The sequence below is a fragment of the Chelon labrosus genome (assembly GCF_963514085.1).
Source record: "Chelon labrosus genome assembly, chromosome: 4".
Taxonomy (NCBI): Eukaryota; Metazoa; Chordata; class Actinopteri; order Mugiliformes; family Mugilidae; genus Chelon; species Chelon labrosus.
Genome location: NC_140340.1, coordinates 7461664 through 7476543, shown reverse-complemented (window position 1 = coordinate 7476543; position 14880 = coordinate 7461664). Strand labels below are relative to the sequence as shown.

Below are 14880 nucleotides of genomic sequence, written 5' to 3'. Positions count from 1 at the left end.
CATCTCCTTTGAAAAAGTGTCTCCGGTCCCAGAAAAAGTTAAAATTGTCAATAAAATGAACTGAGTGGACATCACATGCAGTTGAGAGCCATCCTTGTCCTTGGGAATGGGAGCAGTATGACGCAGGCAGGAAGATAGGTTGCCACAGAAAAGTTTAACTCCTGCTTGTTCATTGACATTCCATCTCCTTTGAAAAAGTGTCTCCGGTCCCAGAAAAAGTTAAAATTGTCAATAAAATGAACTGAGTGGACATCACATGCAGTTGAGAGCCATCTGTTTAGACAGACATTGCGAGGAATTCAGGATTCATTCATCAACGCAGCAACTCTTAGAATTAAAAAAGAGTCACTGCCTCAACTGGTGTAGTGTCAGTCACAGCCAATCTCTGGATTTATCATTTATTTTATCTCTAATGGTATATTTTCTGTGACAGAAAGCAGTGACCGAGGAGTTAAACCTTGGAGACTGCATTTGGTGTATGATGTGTTTGTCTTAAACATTAGGCTGTCAATCCCCCCTGATATTACATTATTTAATTATTTATTAAAGGTGACAGAGAATGAAAAAACGTTTTTACCTTGTCTTAGTTGAATAACGGTAGTCTGCCCGCATTCACGAACATACTAAAAGTGCTAGACATTCTGAACATCTCCGTTTCATAGAAATTCCTCCTTTAGAAATGTCAGCCAGAAAATGGCCCAATCTGAACAACGGATACATATTACGTAACATGTATCTTACTGCCCCCCCACTCTCATTCAATTCCCTCCCCTTCAAAATAATTTGCATACATCCGCCCTCTCGCCTCCAACGGGAAGTACATTGCAGCAGTGCTTGCGGAGTTCAAGGCGAAATGGCGAGTCGCGTTCCGAGGTGTGCTCTTCCAGGCTGTGCAAGCGGTGTGCAAACTTTCCATTACATTCCCACCGAAAGAAATGCACGAGATGCGTGGCTGCTGTTCATTTATAATCGGATTCCAACTACATTCAACCACAGACTGCTACTTTGCTCAGCCCATTTCACCTCTGACAGTTTTACAAACCTGGGACAATTTCAAGCCGGCTTCTCTCAGCGCTTGATGCTATGTAGCGGAGCAGTTCCAACTTTGCTATCAAATCATCCTCAACAACCAGTACAAACTGTAAGTATCAAGTTGTTGTTAGATTGTTTTTAAAACGTTAAAATAGAATATTCGTTTTGGTTTGTGTAAGACTACTGTTCGCACTTTAGAGTAACGTTAGCATCAACCATAACTTAGCACAGGTGACTAACACACCAGGCTTGATTTGTAACGTTAGCGTTACCATCGGGACAGCGGAATAGTAGCTTTTTAATGTCTTTATCTACTCCGTTTATTGTGTTCAACATTAAGAGTGTTGTCTATTGCTCTCAACTAGCAGCGTCAAGTGCTTGCATTTCATAATGAGGTTGCCAGTTAAGCCCGAAGGGGCGCCAAATAGGTGCAAAACCACGCGTTTAAAATCCCCCACCCTAATATAGCTTTCTGAGAGAGGTTTTTAGGAAGCTTCTAAGGCATTACAGACCCAACCAAAATTTTGTTGTCTACATGTCACATCACAGATCAAGGATAAATACCCCGTTCAATCATTCTATGTCACCTTTAAAGTATTTATTAAGTATTTAAAACTCCGATTTATTTGAGTGATTGAAGTTGTCTGTCGGCAGCATGGCTTGAACCGGGAAAAGGCATCTCTAATCCAGCATATGTGTGTGTCTACATGCACATTCCTGATACAAACAAAACTGATAACGCTGTTGTGGTATTATTAATAACAAAACGATTCCCGTGAAAGACAAATTCTCAGCTTTGGATGCGTAATTTCTCCCCAAATGACATAAACCGTGTCCGTTGAGGGGACATTCACAGTGGAGTGTCAGAAGAATATGGAGAAACTTCTCGTTTCAATGACGCCCCAAACACGATCAAATGATCAAAGAAGACGGTTTATTTTCCATTGTTTGTACAAAGCTTCTTTATACAGAGGAATAATATACAGAAGAATAGAGAGAATTAAATGACTTTTTTTTTTGTACCTTGAAAATCACGGGCACATTCGGGACAGTTTCAACTACATGGTAGTTACGTTTTTAACCGGTTCCTTCTGCGTCCACCGCAGGTCTGTTGGTCGTCTGCTCCACTCTGATTACATCTGATAGCATAACTACCCTCTATTACCTGTAGCATGTCTGTCATGTACCTGTATTTTCACGCTTTCCTCATCATCCTATTTGTTTATTTTTAATCGCATGTTGCACTGTAATTTTAAAAATGACAAAAAAATAACAACAAAACTGCAGCCCAACTTAACCCCCAAATGTTGCTATAATCCACATTTCGCACATTCACACTTCAATGTTTGGATTCTCTACAACAATAAAACTTAAGGTTAAAAAGCTTAAACTATCAACGCTTTACAGTTATTTGGAGTCCCCCTTTCAGTAATGCAGTTCCACAGCAATTGCAAGGCGTAGTAAACCTTCACTGTCTTAAATTTCCTTTGCACGATGATTTCATTTGTGTGTTTCCTGTGCGTGTAGTCCCCCGGCCTTGGGGCGCACTTCTTCTAAATGACAACAGAGTGAAGGTGTCTGAAGCACATGATGACATCCATGGGGATGGGAGGACTCAGGTGGTTTCCATCCAAACGGAGGTACCTGGGGCGACAGAACAGGTGCTAAACATGCCAGTCCAATGACTTTGACTTCAAAACTCATTAGTTCCTTCAATAATTCTTTTGTTCCCGTCTACCGCCTCTCAAGGCGTGTCACTGTACTAGGTCGCACAGTTGAGAGCCTAGATGTGACTTAGCTTAACCTGCGCACCAGGTTAAGTTAAGTCAGAGTCATAGTTCAGCCGGCTAAAACATGTGTAGCACCGAATATGAAGGCAAAACAGGAAACAAGTTCTTAACTATATGAAAACACGGAGACTGTAATATTTTATGCCAGTAATAAATATTGCTATTTAAAGGGGAACTACTGTTTTTTACAACCTGGACCTTATTTCTGGCAAAAAATACGATCGTTTACTCACCCTTATAACTTTTATGTAGTTTGTAGTCTTTCGGGAGATATTTAGATCTGCGTATAACCATATAGTTGGAGTGACTGGGGCACCGAAACGCAGCCTCTAAATAACGCATTATCTGCTGTGAAACTCGTTGTAAGGTTGTAAAAAACAGTAGTTCTTATTTAATAGGCGTTTTAGGCTTCTGCGTCAATTTGACGCCGTAGCTACAATGACAGCACGGACCCTAACGCTGTAGCTGATTTCCTTGCCACCGCCGCCTTCAGGCTTGCTCTGGGAGTTTCAGGCCAGGTTTTGTACAGCGTCTTGAGACGATTTGTATTGTTATTGACGCTATATAAATAAAATTTACTTGAACTGATGTGCACCTCCCCAGAAATGTAACTACGCGTCGCGATGAGCTGTGATTCCCACACGGAAAGAACCTATATGAGGATATATGCGCATATATGAAACCTATATGCAGTTTATCTGTGCATATATGCTGCATATATACGTTATATATGCACATATATGATAATATATATGCCGCATATATATAGCATATATGCGTATATATGAAAACGGCCAATTTTATGTATGTCACATATATTCAAAACCTATATTAGAACCTATATTAAAACCTATATGTTTATATAGGTTCTTTCCGTGTGGGCTGGTCCGCTTGGTAGTAGCGTGTTTCCACTTTAGTATTTCTAATCCATCTCCGCATTTTTCAAATTGATTGTTTTGGATCAATAAAGATGGAACACATCGAGGAAAGGTTAACTGAGGAGGTTTCGGAGATACAAACATTTACAGGACTCATCTTCGGCGAAATTGTGGCGAAGGTTTCAGTTGCCATTGTTGAAAGTGAAGCAGGAAGTGGTGGTGTTTTTACAGACTGACGAGACTGCCAAGTCTCGCACCGGCGTCTGAGTTACGGTGTCTATGTCCTGCAGTACCCTAAATGAGCCTTAAAACTAAGACACTAAGGGAACAGTCAACTTCAGCCTGTGTGTTACGTAACTGTAGGCGAGGGAAAAAGTAAATTTACTAAATGCTCTATATCTATGTTGATCAAATAAATCAGGATTAGGAAATGGACAGTTCTGGGTTTGGGTTTCCAATCCTCTCTTTGTTGCATTGCCTCCATATTCTTTTCCCAAAATGTGACTTACCTTAACCTGGGCACCAGACTGTAGTCACTCAAGTCGGCCTGCAGGTTGTATGGGCAGAGCTCGGTGCCATTGATGTCTGTCAGGAAAAACGTGGTTGTTATTGTACTTGTTTATACGTACAAATGATTTAAGCACGCTAATTGATTTAGTACTTCCAGTTCAGAATGCTTTATAATCGGAGAATGAAAAAAGAAATGGCATAAATCAGTTGAAAAAACAAGTGAACTCATGCAGCGCAGCGGGAATAAAACAAATAGGGGTAAATAAATCACAGACAAGGCAGCATGAGAAATGAATAAAAGGCTATTATTACTGAAATGTCTCACATGGGGATTAACTTCGGAAGGGGAATTGTTATTGACTCCTCAAAGCTTCGGCTTTATTCTCAACACAGAAAGAACATTCGGGTCCGTGCAGTTTTCTTGAACATTCACAGCCTAGATCCACTGGGCTAATGAATCAACAAGAGCCAGGAGGGAGCAAACAGATCCCAACTGCAGATGAGTGAGTCAGAATTACGTATACTTATCTGCAGACTTATGTCTAAAACAAAGTAAAGAAATAAAGTTTGTTGTGGACCAAACCTCAAGCAAGACCAGCTTCCTTTGTTTTAGCCTTGTTTTGGATATAGCCCGAGCTGAGATGACTGAGGATCTTTACAGACATATCTGCAGACTTTTGATGGATTATTTGCTGATGCACAGAAGTGCAGCTTGGCGGTAACAGCTTGGGGCCTCAGGCCAGTAGGGGGCCCCCAAGGACTGACAAACTTTAAACTACAGTAGTGGCAGTGTGCTCGGTTTTCAGTCACAGTAGGAGACGTGACACAACCCTGCACAATCAGTCCTGTAGTACACACATATATAACTATTTAATGTATGAGTGTGGCAACAGCAGGCCAAATCAAAAGGTTTAGAAGTAATCTCTCTGAGAGTGAAAAAAGAAAGAGGAAGAAGTAAATGAAGCAGATAATGGTGATTGGTGAATAACAATACTAAATATCTGACTGAATGCTGCTAGCCTTGCCTTAACTATGGGTGAGAGACATTTGAATAAAATACTTCCACTATCCTTACAGTATTTCTTTTGTTCTTTCTTTCACGGCTAACATTAGTTAACTTAGCCAGCAGAACAGTTGTCTGTGACTTGTTTCCTTACGTCTCTAACAGACAGTGGATAAAGCTGTAAAGGTTACAAAGGGCATAAGTCCACGGTTACATAAAATTAAGTTATTACAACTTAGGTTCAAGAACTAGACCACGCCCCACATCATTCTATTTCCTGCACTTACCTATAAAAGTGTGTCCTAACCCTCTCTGCTCGTCTCAGTTCTCAACCCCCACCCTCCACATCTCTCTTTTTTTCTTTTTTTCCTCTTCCACATTTCATTACAGGCACCAGGGGACAAGGATCCCAAGCTTCCTGAAATATGCCTCCCCACTCCCTGGGTTCCTCTACCATTATCAGTCTACATTTTCCTCTGGCTTTTCATCCCATCCCCTCAACCCTTTTCATCCCATCCCCTTCGACCCCATTTCATCCCATCTGCTCGACCCCCTTTCATCCAATACCCTTCAACCCTTCTCATCCCTCCATCCATTTGTATCACAACCTAATAAGCCTACCAATAAACTTATTTGCATCATTTAAAGTGTAGTCTTTGTTGGTGAACTGTCTGTGCATGGTGGCGACTCTCCCTAGATGCGAGTGCTCGACTCTTTCCAAAAGCACGTTACAGACCAGACACAAAAAACAAAACACAAACGTACGCTCGATGCTGTTGTGGTTGAGATGCAAGTGCTCCAGGTGACCGTTGAACAGGGGAACAGAGGAAAGCTGGTTGTGGGCCAGCTGCAGGTCCAGCAGGGTGGACACGTTGAACACAGCCTTGGGAACGCCTTTGTCACTCAGCTGGTTGTAGTTGAGCCTCACGAATGCCAGGTGAGATAAGCCTTTGAAGTAGTCCCTGCAAAAGACATAGGCGAGAAAGACGACGGTTAAATTTCACATCCGCATGCTTGTAATAATGCGAGTAGTGTGTTCTCATCAACAGTGTGTGTACTTGCTTTGGGATGTCATCTATGAGGTTCCTATCCAGGAAAAGCTGGATGAGGCTGCTTGGTACACCAGAGGGCATCTTCTTCAGGACGTTACGAGCCAGGTTAAGCTGCATGAGGCTCTTGAGGTCCTTAAATACGTTCTTTCCCAGGTCGTTGTCGCTCAGCTGACAGACAAAACACATTCATACTTGCTCCAGAAAAGCTATTCTTGATTCTGCCCGCTGTGTAAATACCTAAACAGCTCAGTGTAGTGAGTGTAACAGTGAGACTCACCTGGTTGTGGTACAGGTCGAGCAGAGTCAGATTCCCCATCTTGTTGAAGGCACCAGCGGGGATCTTAGAAATTCGATTCTTGCTAAGGCGCAGCTGTTCTAGGCTCGCTGGGAGGCCTGCGGGGACTTCTTTCAGATGATTTCGATGCACGTAGAGATACAGGACTGCCGGGATCTTGTCAAACACCTACACCAGAGATAGATGCACATTGTAAAAAGTCTTTATCATATTTTCAAACCAGCATTATTAACGGGGGGGAAACTCTAACCTGTTTGTCTATTCTGTGAATGCGGTTGTTTGCCAGATTGATCCAGCGGACATCAGTGGCGTTGACGAACGGCTCCGCTGTTACTTCTGAGATGTAGTTGTTTTGCAGGTACAGGTAGTGAGTTCTGGATGGGATGACAGGGATCGTGCGGATGTTGCGGTTCTCGCAGTTGAGAGAGTTGGGGTAGCTTGGGGAGCATAAACACTCTCGAGGGCAGTCAGGATAGACGGACGGTGGGCCCAGGATGGGCGGGGGGAAGTCTGTAGGCTCCTGGGGCTCCGGCTGTGCCGGTACAGGAGGCCGGGCGACAGGGGGCCGGGCGACAGGGGGCCGGGCGACAGGGGGCTTCCTGGTGCTAGGCGGGCGCCTGGTGGGCTTTCTTGGTCGGGTGGGTCTCTGGGTGAGCACTGCCCCCATCAGGAGTAACAGAGCCAATGCAGAGAAGAGTCCCGCACCAGCCTTCATTGTCCTGTGATATCAGGCACAAAAGAGAAGGTGCTGACATTTATTACAGTGTAGTCATAATGGTTAAGCAAAGAGGAAATAACCTCATGACTCAGTTATGTACCAACCGTTCCTCGCTTCGGGACTCATTTAAATTCCAATGCGGTTATCTCATCTGTGATTAAACTGAGAATGTCATTAAGCAACTGGTTTTCATCTGAACAGTTTCTGATCCAGAGGAGCATGAGAGATTTTCTGGCTTCAAAATCCCTGGTGGAAACGGTTCTCATGGGTCAACCGGCCAAAAACATGCATAGCACCAAATATGACGGCAAACAGGAAACAAGTTCTCAACTATATGAAAACACGGAGACTGTAAAGGGAACAATCAGCTTAGCCTGTGTGTTACGTAACCGTGGGTGAGGGAGAAAGTGAATTTACCAAAGGCTCTAAATCTATTGTGATCCAACAAATCAGGTTTAGGAAAGGGCAGAGTGAGGCTGCACGGTGGCGAGTGAGGCTGCACGGTGGCGTGGTGGTTAGCACTGCAGCCTCACAGCAGGAAAGTTCTGGATTTGGGTTTCCAATCCTCCCTTTGTTGCATTTCCTTCCTCTGGCCTCCTCCCACAGTCTGTAGGCATGCATGTAAGGGTTGAATCCTGATCCTAAAATGTTGTGCAGGTGAGTGTGAATAGTTGTTTCTCTCTCTCTGTGGTGGATCAACCCACCTGTAATAAATTTAATAATGTCAAAATGACAGCTATTGATTTAACATTCCAGCTGAAACAAATTGAAGTTAGAGGTTTGTCATGGAAGCGAGAGGGGGAGTATTAGGGATTGTCTGAGGAGGAGAGGTTTGTTTAATTTGATTAAATTCAAGATGAGGAGGAGGGGCAGATGCTGGTATGGGAAATTAGTATTTATGAAAGAGAGGAAGGGAAAGGTTTAAGGATAAGGGCTCTATTGTCAGCTCTGGTCCAGCTGTGATAGAGTAAACTGACGGTCTCTGGAAGGTTAGACCACTTTGACCCAGGAGAGGGGCCAGTGGAAACACTAACACCTCAGTTAAACTCAGATGGACCCAATATGTGTCTTTTATACATATGTTTTAAGTTTGTTTCACACTCTTGTTCATCTCATCAGGTGTGTCTTTGTGAGAGAATGCTCTAGTTTATTTGGCTTTACAGAGTTTCCTGCAATACTTTTCATATTTTAGCATGTTGATGGCACACAGACTCATCTGAGAGACGCCCAGAAGAACAGAGGGGAGGAAATTTTAGGTGTATTCTGTATCTGATGGATTCTTAAACTACCTCCAACACATGTGAGAAACTTCAGTCCGCTCAGAGTCGGTGACTCACCGTCCCGAGCCTTTTTTCAAAGTGGAAGCGGAGTGACCCCGTGTCTGTCAGTCCTAAAGATTTAGATCATCCAGAATGTGAGCGTGCATTTCTTTTCACCGCGCACCGTAGCCCGTCAGCTGCAAACAGTCACCTCGCGGCTTTTCAGAGAAAATAATCCTTTCGCACAAACTCACCATTAATCTCTGATCTCAGCTTGGAAAGACTCCGGCCAGGCTGATAAACATTACGTATAAATCACGGGGCAGGAATGAGGCTCAGAGCCTGAATTTGTCAGGCCTGAAAAAACAACTCAACTTTTTCTCTTGCGCTGCCCTTCCTTTTCCCTCTCAGAGCCTCGGAGCCCCCCCCTGCCCGAAAAAGCCAAAACCAGCTCTCCCTCCCCTCGTGTTGCTGTTGTCATGACCAGAAGTCTGGCAAACTATTGAAGATTTAGTGTCGTAGATGTCTGACTCACTGGTTTTTTGATTTAGGACCCAGGCAAGTAAATCTGATACATATCTGCATGAGACCTTTCTTTATGGTAGGGCATCACACAAATTAACACACAAACTATGAGAATCCAGCTTATCCTAGACCAACTGGAACCAGAATACAATAATGACAATAATTCAACTATCCGTAATTAGCTGTAGTCAGAATACGCCATTTAATTAGGTCCCCCTTTCAGTCATATTAAATCAAATTGTCAAAATCCAGACGAAGACCAATTTATATGACTAAACAGCCACACTAAGTGGTGGGATCATGTTCTCATCTGCTCTTTATTAGGTCAATAATTCATTTTTGCCTAAAGCAGTTTCAACCGTTACTGAACACATCATTACTGTCCCGTTACTAGAGATGTATTCTTTGCGTTTTGGCATCAAAACCAAGATATTTATTATTTGCTTGACAGCTGAACTGCGGCAAACTATAGATATACACCAATCAGCCACAACATTATGACCACCGACAGGAGAAGTTGATAACATCGGCCGTCTTGCGACAATTCAGTGTTCTGCTGGGAAACTTTTGGACCTCGAATTCATTCATGTGGATGTTACTTAGACATGTAGCACCCACCTAGACCAGACCAGACACCCCCACCCCATAGCAATGACACTCCTTGATGGCAGCAGCCATCCCCAGCAGGATGCAGCCTGGCACACACACAAAAATGCTTTAGGAACAACTCAAAAAACATGAAGAACAGCACAAGGTGTTGACCTGGCCTCCAAATTCACTAGATCCCACACTGATCCAAGTGTCTGTGGGATGAGGCCCCTCCCTTCAACCCATAGGACCCAAAGGCCCCCCCACTAACAACATCCTGTTACCCTCAGAAGGCCCATGTCCATTCTCTGATGAGTCACAACTGTTTTGGAGGCACAAGGGAGACCTATAGACAATATTAGGAAGCTGGTCATAATGTTATGCTTGATGAGTGTATAATGGTATGAGATGAAAATCACAGCAGTAGTAAAAAATGGATTAACTTCATGGTTGCATGATACCACGCTGCATTGTTTGTTTCATTGCGTATGAGGAGATGAAGTTGCTTGTCTCCTTAAATGTGCTTTGTCATCAATGCTGAGCTCAGTCTAATGAGTCTGGTTTTGTTTTGGCAGAAAAGTGCTGCTGCCATTCCTTCAACCAAAAATCATCAGCAGTGTTTCATGGAACCACTAAAAATAAAGCCTCCAGAGAGTCACATCCTACGTGGCACAATCCACTAATCTTACTCAGATAGCCGTGACCGAACAAAACTATCACAAATATCTCCCAGTGTTACGGCCATCTCCTGCCTGTTGGATCACCGTAGTGATGGTTTCCCCATGCGGACGAGTAAGAAGATGCATTTTACTGGAGGATAAATGAAGTGAGAGTAGGGGAAACAGACCTCTAGGCCGTCTGTTCTTTATAGATTATCAGCAAACTCCAGTGGGATTGATAGTTGTTTTGCTTTTCACACTTTTCTCACGCTCCAAAGAACCATTATACAAAAGGACGAGCCAGCCCTGCATGTGTTTGTCTTGGTTAGCACTCATCTAAAAAAACACCATCCATCCGAGTCCACTGCAGGGTAATTAGTAACACTGATTAAAGCAGAAAATCCTGTTTGTGTCCTGCTTTGAAAACCTCGAGGCTCTGTCTCGCTCCCTCCGGCCAAAAGGGAGAGAATATTTCATTTTTTTTTTTTTCAAAAGCAAACTCCTCCACTCTGCATATTTTCACTCTGTTGCAGCAGCGGCGGCGGCGGCACCTCTCCTCACTTACTGATGATAAGACCTGAACTGAAGGTGAGAGTGCAGGAGCAGTGAAAAGTTAAGCAGGAGGTTTGCAGCGTGCAGCAGCAGCAGCAGCTCCCCGGAGGACAGAGTACCACTTTGTATGGCATAGCGTTTCTATAGAAACACACCAGCGTGGCCCAGCTGTGCCGGTGCCAGGATCCCCCTCAATCCACTAACACCTCTGCCTATCTCTTTCTCTCTCTTTCTCTCTTTGCTTCTCTGTTTTGACACAAACACAATCCTGCCTGCATTCTTATCTTATTGACCATCATCACTGAAAACAACAAATAAAGTTTCTTACCTGCCTCTGGTACCTGCCCTCTTTTGTCAAGTCACAAGTTTTGTGTCTTTTCTCCTCTCTGCCTCTCTCACTCTTTTCCTACCCCTCCTTCTCTCTCTCTCTCCCTCTCTTTCTCTCTCTTCCTCCGTTTCTCTCAGTCCCTAACCCACCCTCTCCCTCCCTCCCTCTCTCTCTCTCTCTCTCTCTCTCTCTCTCTCTCTCTCCGTCCTTTTGGTGGACAAGCCTGCCTGTTGGGTTTGTTCCCTGGCTTCTTTCCCTCTGAAGGTCACAGTGGTTCTTTCTTCCCCTCTGCTCGGCTCAGCTCCAGAGAGATTTGATCTTAATTCCTTCTGGAAGACCGCAGACGCTTTCATGTGTCTGATCTGTGACACGGTTTGTTATTTTGTTTTGTCACACCGTAGGATGAGTGTGTTTGTCTCAGTCAGAAAAAAAAACCCAGGGTATGTTTGCATATTTGAACGTTTCTATATCAGAAGCCTTTTCGAGGAGTGCACCAAACCTCTGTTGGGGAAAGCCCAGCTGTAATTGCATGTCTCCCACCCACTCCGCCATTGTTTAGATGACTCTATGCGGAACCAGTCATGTGCTTTTCATTAGCAGCATCTCTCTCCGTTCACTCCATGGCATCTTTTTTCTGTGTCAGTGAAATAGCCAGTGAGCTCAAGCAGACTGATTACAGAGGTCCAGCTGAGGAGCAGGGTGTTGTGGTGAGGCTTGTCAGGAAGTGTGGCTGGGTGGCGCTGTTATTAACAAAGTGGACAGCCTCCTCGGCGTGTGCGCGAGCGTGCGCGCTTATATGTCACCGGGGGTTAGGAGGTGGACATGTGTTTGTTGCCCCGAATTCCTCAAGCGTGAGCTGCAGCCCGGCGGTAATGAGGGGAACATATGCGGGGATCTAACACATGTACGTACACGTCTCCTGCTCCTGCTCCTGCTCGCCTCACTTTCACGACTCAGACCCGCCGAGCTCCCGCCTCATACGCAATCAGTCGTCAGGGCTGAGATACTGAGCTCAGCTGGGCCAAACATCTGCACCAGACTGGTCCCAACTAAGAACACTAAGACAAAAATAAATAAATAAAGGGGATATGTAACAGATACGTCATCGTTTTGGGTGGGTGCTCTTTCTTTCTCCATCATCTCCTCTGCTACCATTTAAAGTGAAGCTATTTAATGACTCAGCACCACCGATCAACAGCAGCAACCTAATTTCTTTCAGAAAGTTTTTATGCGTTCTGTCTGAAGGCATGACATCATTGGAAATATCTGGTCTTTAAAAACAAGGTTTAATAATTTCATTGACAGTTGCGTCATTCTTGCCCTGTTGTCCCATCATAAATGTATTTAAATCGATATGCAAAAACTTTAAACAGGAAGTTGAAGAGAGGTCATCCGCTGAGCGAGGTGGTCTGCCACACACTGCTACTGTTTGACCCTGGACTGACACTAAACGAGACATGCTCGGTCTGCTACTGCAGTGATCCGTCTACAGAGGTTGAAGGGAGTGTCTCGTTTAGAGCTGTCAACATAAGGTGAAGTTAAATAACTGTGGTTCAAGAACAGGGCCACACCTCTCCTCGCCCGTTTGACTCAGTTCTCAGTCTCTTTGCAGGGGGTCAAGGCCTCCAGGGATATGCCCCCACCCTGAATCTCTCTCTCATCCTACATCCAGACTTCCGAGGATCACCATCAGTCGCTATTCCGTTGTCTTTTCCTTCCCCCCTACCCCTCCATCCCATCTCTACGACCCCTCCATCCCTTCATCCCTTTCCCCCCTCATCCCTCGACCCCTCTGTTCCATCTCCTAACTCTCCTCCTCTTGACCTGGTCAAGTAAACTTCTCTGAATATCAAGAGGCGTGGTCTTGTTAGTGAACTGTTAGGGACAGACCTATAACAACTTATAAGATTTTATTGTATTATCAGAGCTCTACTATTTGGTTATTTTACTTTACAGTTCAATAGTCCCAAGATCTGGTGAAAACACGACATAAGAAGTGAATCTGTAGAGAATTTTATGAAGTGAAGTCACAGATCTGAACCTAATGAAAGTAAGAGCATGAAATAAATATTAGAGTTAAACTGAGGGAGGCTGTTATGTCGTTTTGTTTTGTTTTTCTTCTTGTTGAAGCTGAGTCTGCAACAGTCCAACAGTCTAAAATCCAGACCAATACACAAGGGATCTACCACAGTGGCTAACAAATACCGTTTATGTAAATACAACAGTACTGATGGACTGCAGACAGTGAGTTTGCAGATGGACTACCATTTAGAATCCACACATTGTCACTAATAGGACTAAAAATAGGACAAGAGGGAAATAAAAACACTTCATATCAGTTGTCTCACACTTGCTGGAGCTTAAAGACGCAGTGTTTGCTCATTGTATTGACAGTGAGGCTTAGGACCAGACAGATGTATTTGCTGAATGAGCACCACTTGTTTCCTTTTCTGTCAAAAATCTCTCTCCTGAACTTGCATTTGAATAGTTTGGATCTAAACACAAAACTCATGCTTAACCTGGATCTTTATAATATAATTATGAGTATATATCACCTCACAGTGTATTATCACAAAGCAGCAACCTCTGGAGCTGAAAAAGTGAAGTTGGTGTCGCTGCAGGAATGACCAGGTGGCACCAAAAGTGACCTCCACGATGAATGTGTTTACAGCCTGATGCAAAAGATTTCATTTTGGTATATATGACATCACAACGGGAAAGGGATGAATTATTGTGTTACTGACGTTCTTCAACTTTATTGGAGCTTATATGCTTAAAAAAGGGTGTGCCTGCTTTAAGCGAATGGGAGAACCCTCCTGTCTGCTTAGCCGTTGCCTTCCTGCATCATAGACAGTATGAACGTGGACAGCTAACAGCTCCTCAAGGATGAAGCCAGAGCAAGTAGAGCTCCCCCTGGTGTCTGGCTGCAGTACAGGTCATAAGCTCCACCTCCTCCATGTTAGTGGATGGGACTTGGGCCAAACTAAAACACTAAAGTATACATCAAATACATTTGTTTCTCGGGGGCGGGTCATCGATATTGCGACTCTGAGTGGCTCCACTTTCGGGACCGTACTGCGCAGACTCCGGCTCCAAAGTGGCAAGATGGCGTCGCCCGTATCCCCGGGAAAATAGCGTCAGTTTGGCCAATGCAAGTGTAGGAAGTGGGGACGCTTTTTCCATATTTATATACAATCTATGAGCCTGCATAAGTACGTCATGGAAGTTAGCTGGAGTCAGGCACATCCAAGATGGCGATGGCCGGAGCCAAGACACTGAGCTTCAAGACCGCTCTCCAGGAATCCTGTGTGTGACGTCGCAAAGGGTTCGTCCATCTTTCTATACATTTCACCTTCTTTGTGAGGAATTTGTGGTGCCTCTTGAAGTTTGACACCTGAGCAGTGGCATGCCCAGCACACACCATACCCGCACGGTATTATATTTTTCTTATAGTATTTATCAGAGCTTAAGTAACTAACCTTTGAGGGAAAACTGTGGCTGTTGGTTTTGCCAGTGGAAACTGAGTCACATGGCTTGTGGAATGCAGCAGCTTGGCCTGCAGTGTTCAGATACACAGAGTCTGGACAGAGACGGTCTGATGTTAGTGCTGTTTTTGTCAGGGCTGAAGTCAACCTGTTGATTCAAGAAGAGAGATATTTATAGGGCTGAAAACCTGCTTTTATTGCAGGAA

General features: G+C 44.1%; 1 protein-coding gene across 2 annotated transcripts; it reads right to left on the bottom strand.

Annotated features, from left to right (window-relative positions):
* Positions 1–1911: 1911 nt before the first annotated feature.
* Positions 1912–11294, bottom strand: prelp (proline/arginine-rich end leucine-rich repeat protein). Of its 2 annotated transcripts, none has more exons than XM_084542333.1 (7): positions 11190–11294; positions 6811–7279; positions 6543–6728; positions 6276–6433; positions 5979–6175; positions 4210–4285; positions 1912–2676 (listed from the first exon to the last, which is right to left on the bottom strand). In XM_084542333.1, the coding sequence occupies exons 2-7, from the start codon at positions 7273–7275 to the stop codon at positions 2586–2588; spliced, it is 1173 nt and encodes a 390-aa protein (XP_084398459.1). In that variant the 5' UTR covers positions 7276–7279; positions 11190–11294; the 3' UTR covers positions 1912–2585. The 2 variants fall into 2 exon arrangements, with proteins under 2 accessions (XP_084398459.1, XP_084398460.1); XM_084542334.1 differs by lacking the exon at positions 11190–11294 and adding an exon at positions 8792–8907.
* Positions 11295–14880: the final 3586 nt, after the last annotated feature.

Bases quoted from the DNA above. Each gene is read 5' to 3' on its own strand.
- prelp (XM_084542333.1), bottom strand. From the start codon at position 7,275: ATGAAGGCTGGTGCGGGACTCTTCTCTGCATTGGCTCTGTTACTCCTG. The intron at 6,434-6,542 runs GTGAGTCTCACT...TTTGTCTGTCAG, and splicing joins TCGACCTGTACCACAACCAG to CTGAGCGACAACGACCTGGG. The intron at 4,286-5,978 runs GTACGTTTGTGT...TTTTCCTGACAG, and splicing joins CAACCACAACAGCATCGAGC to ACATCAATGGCACCGAGCTC.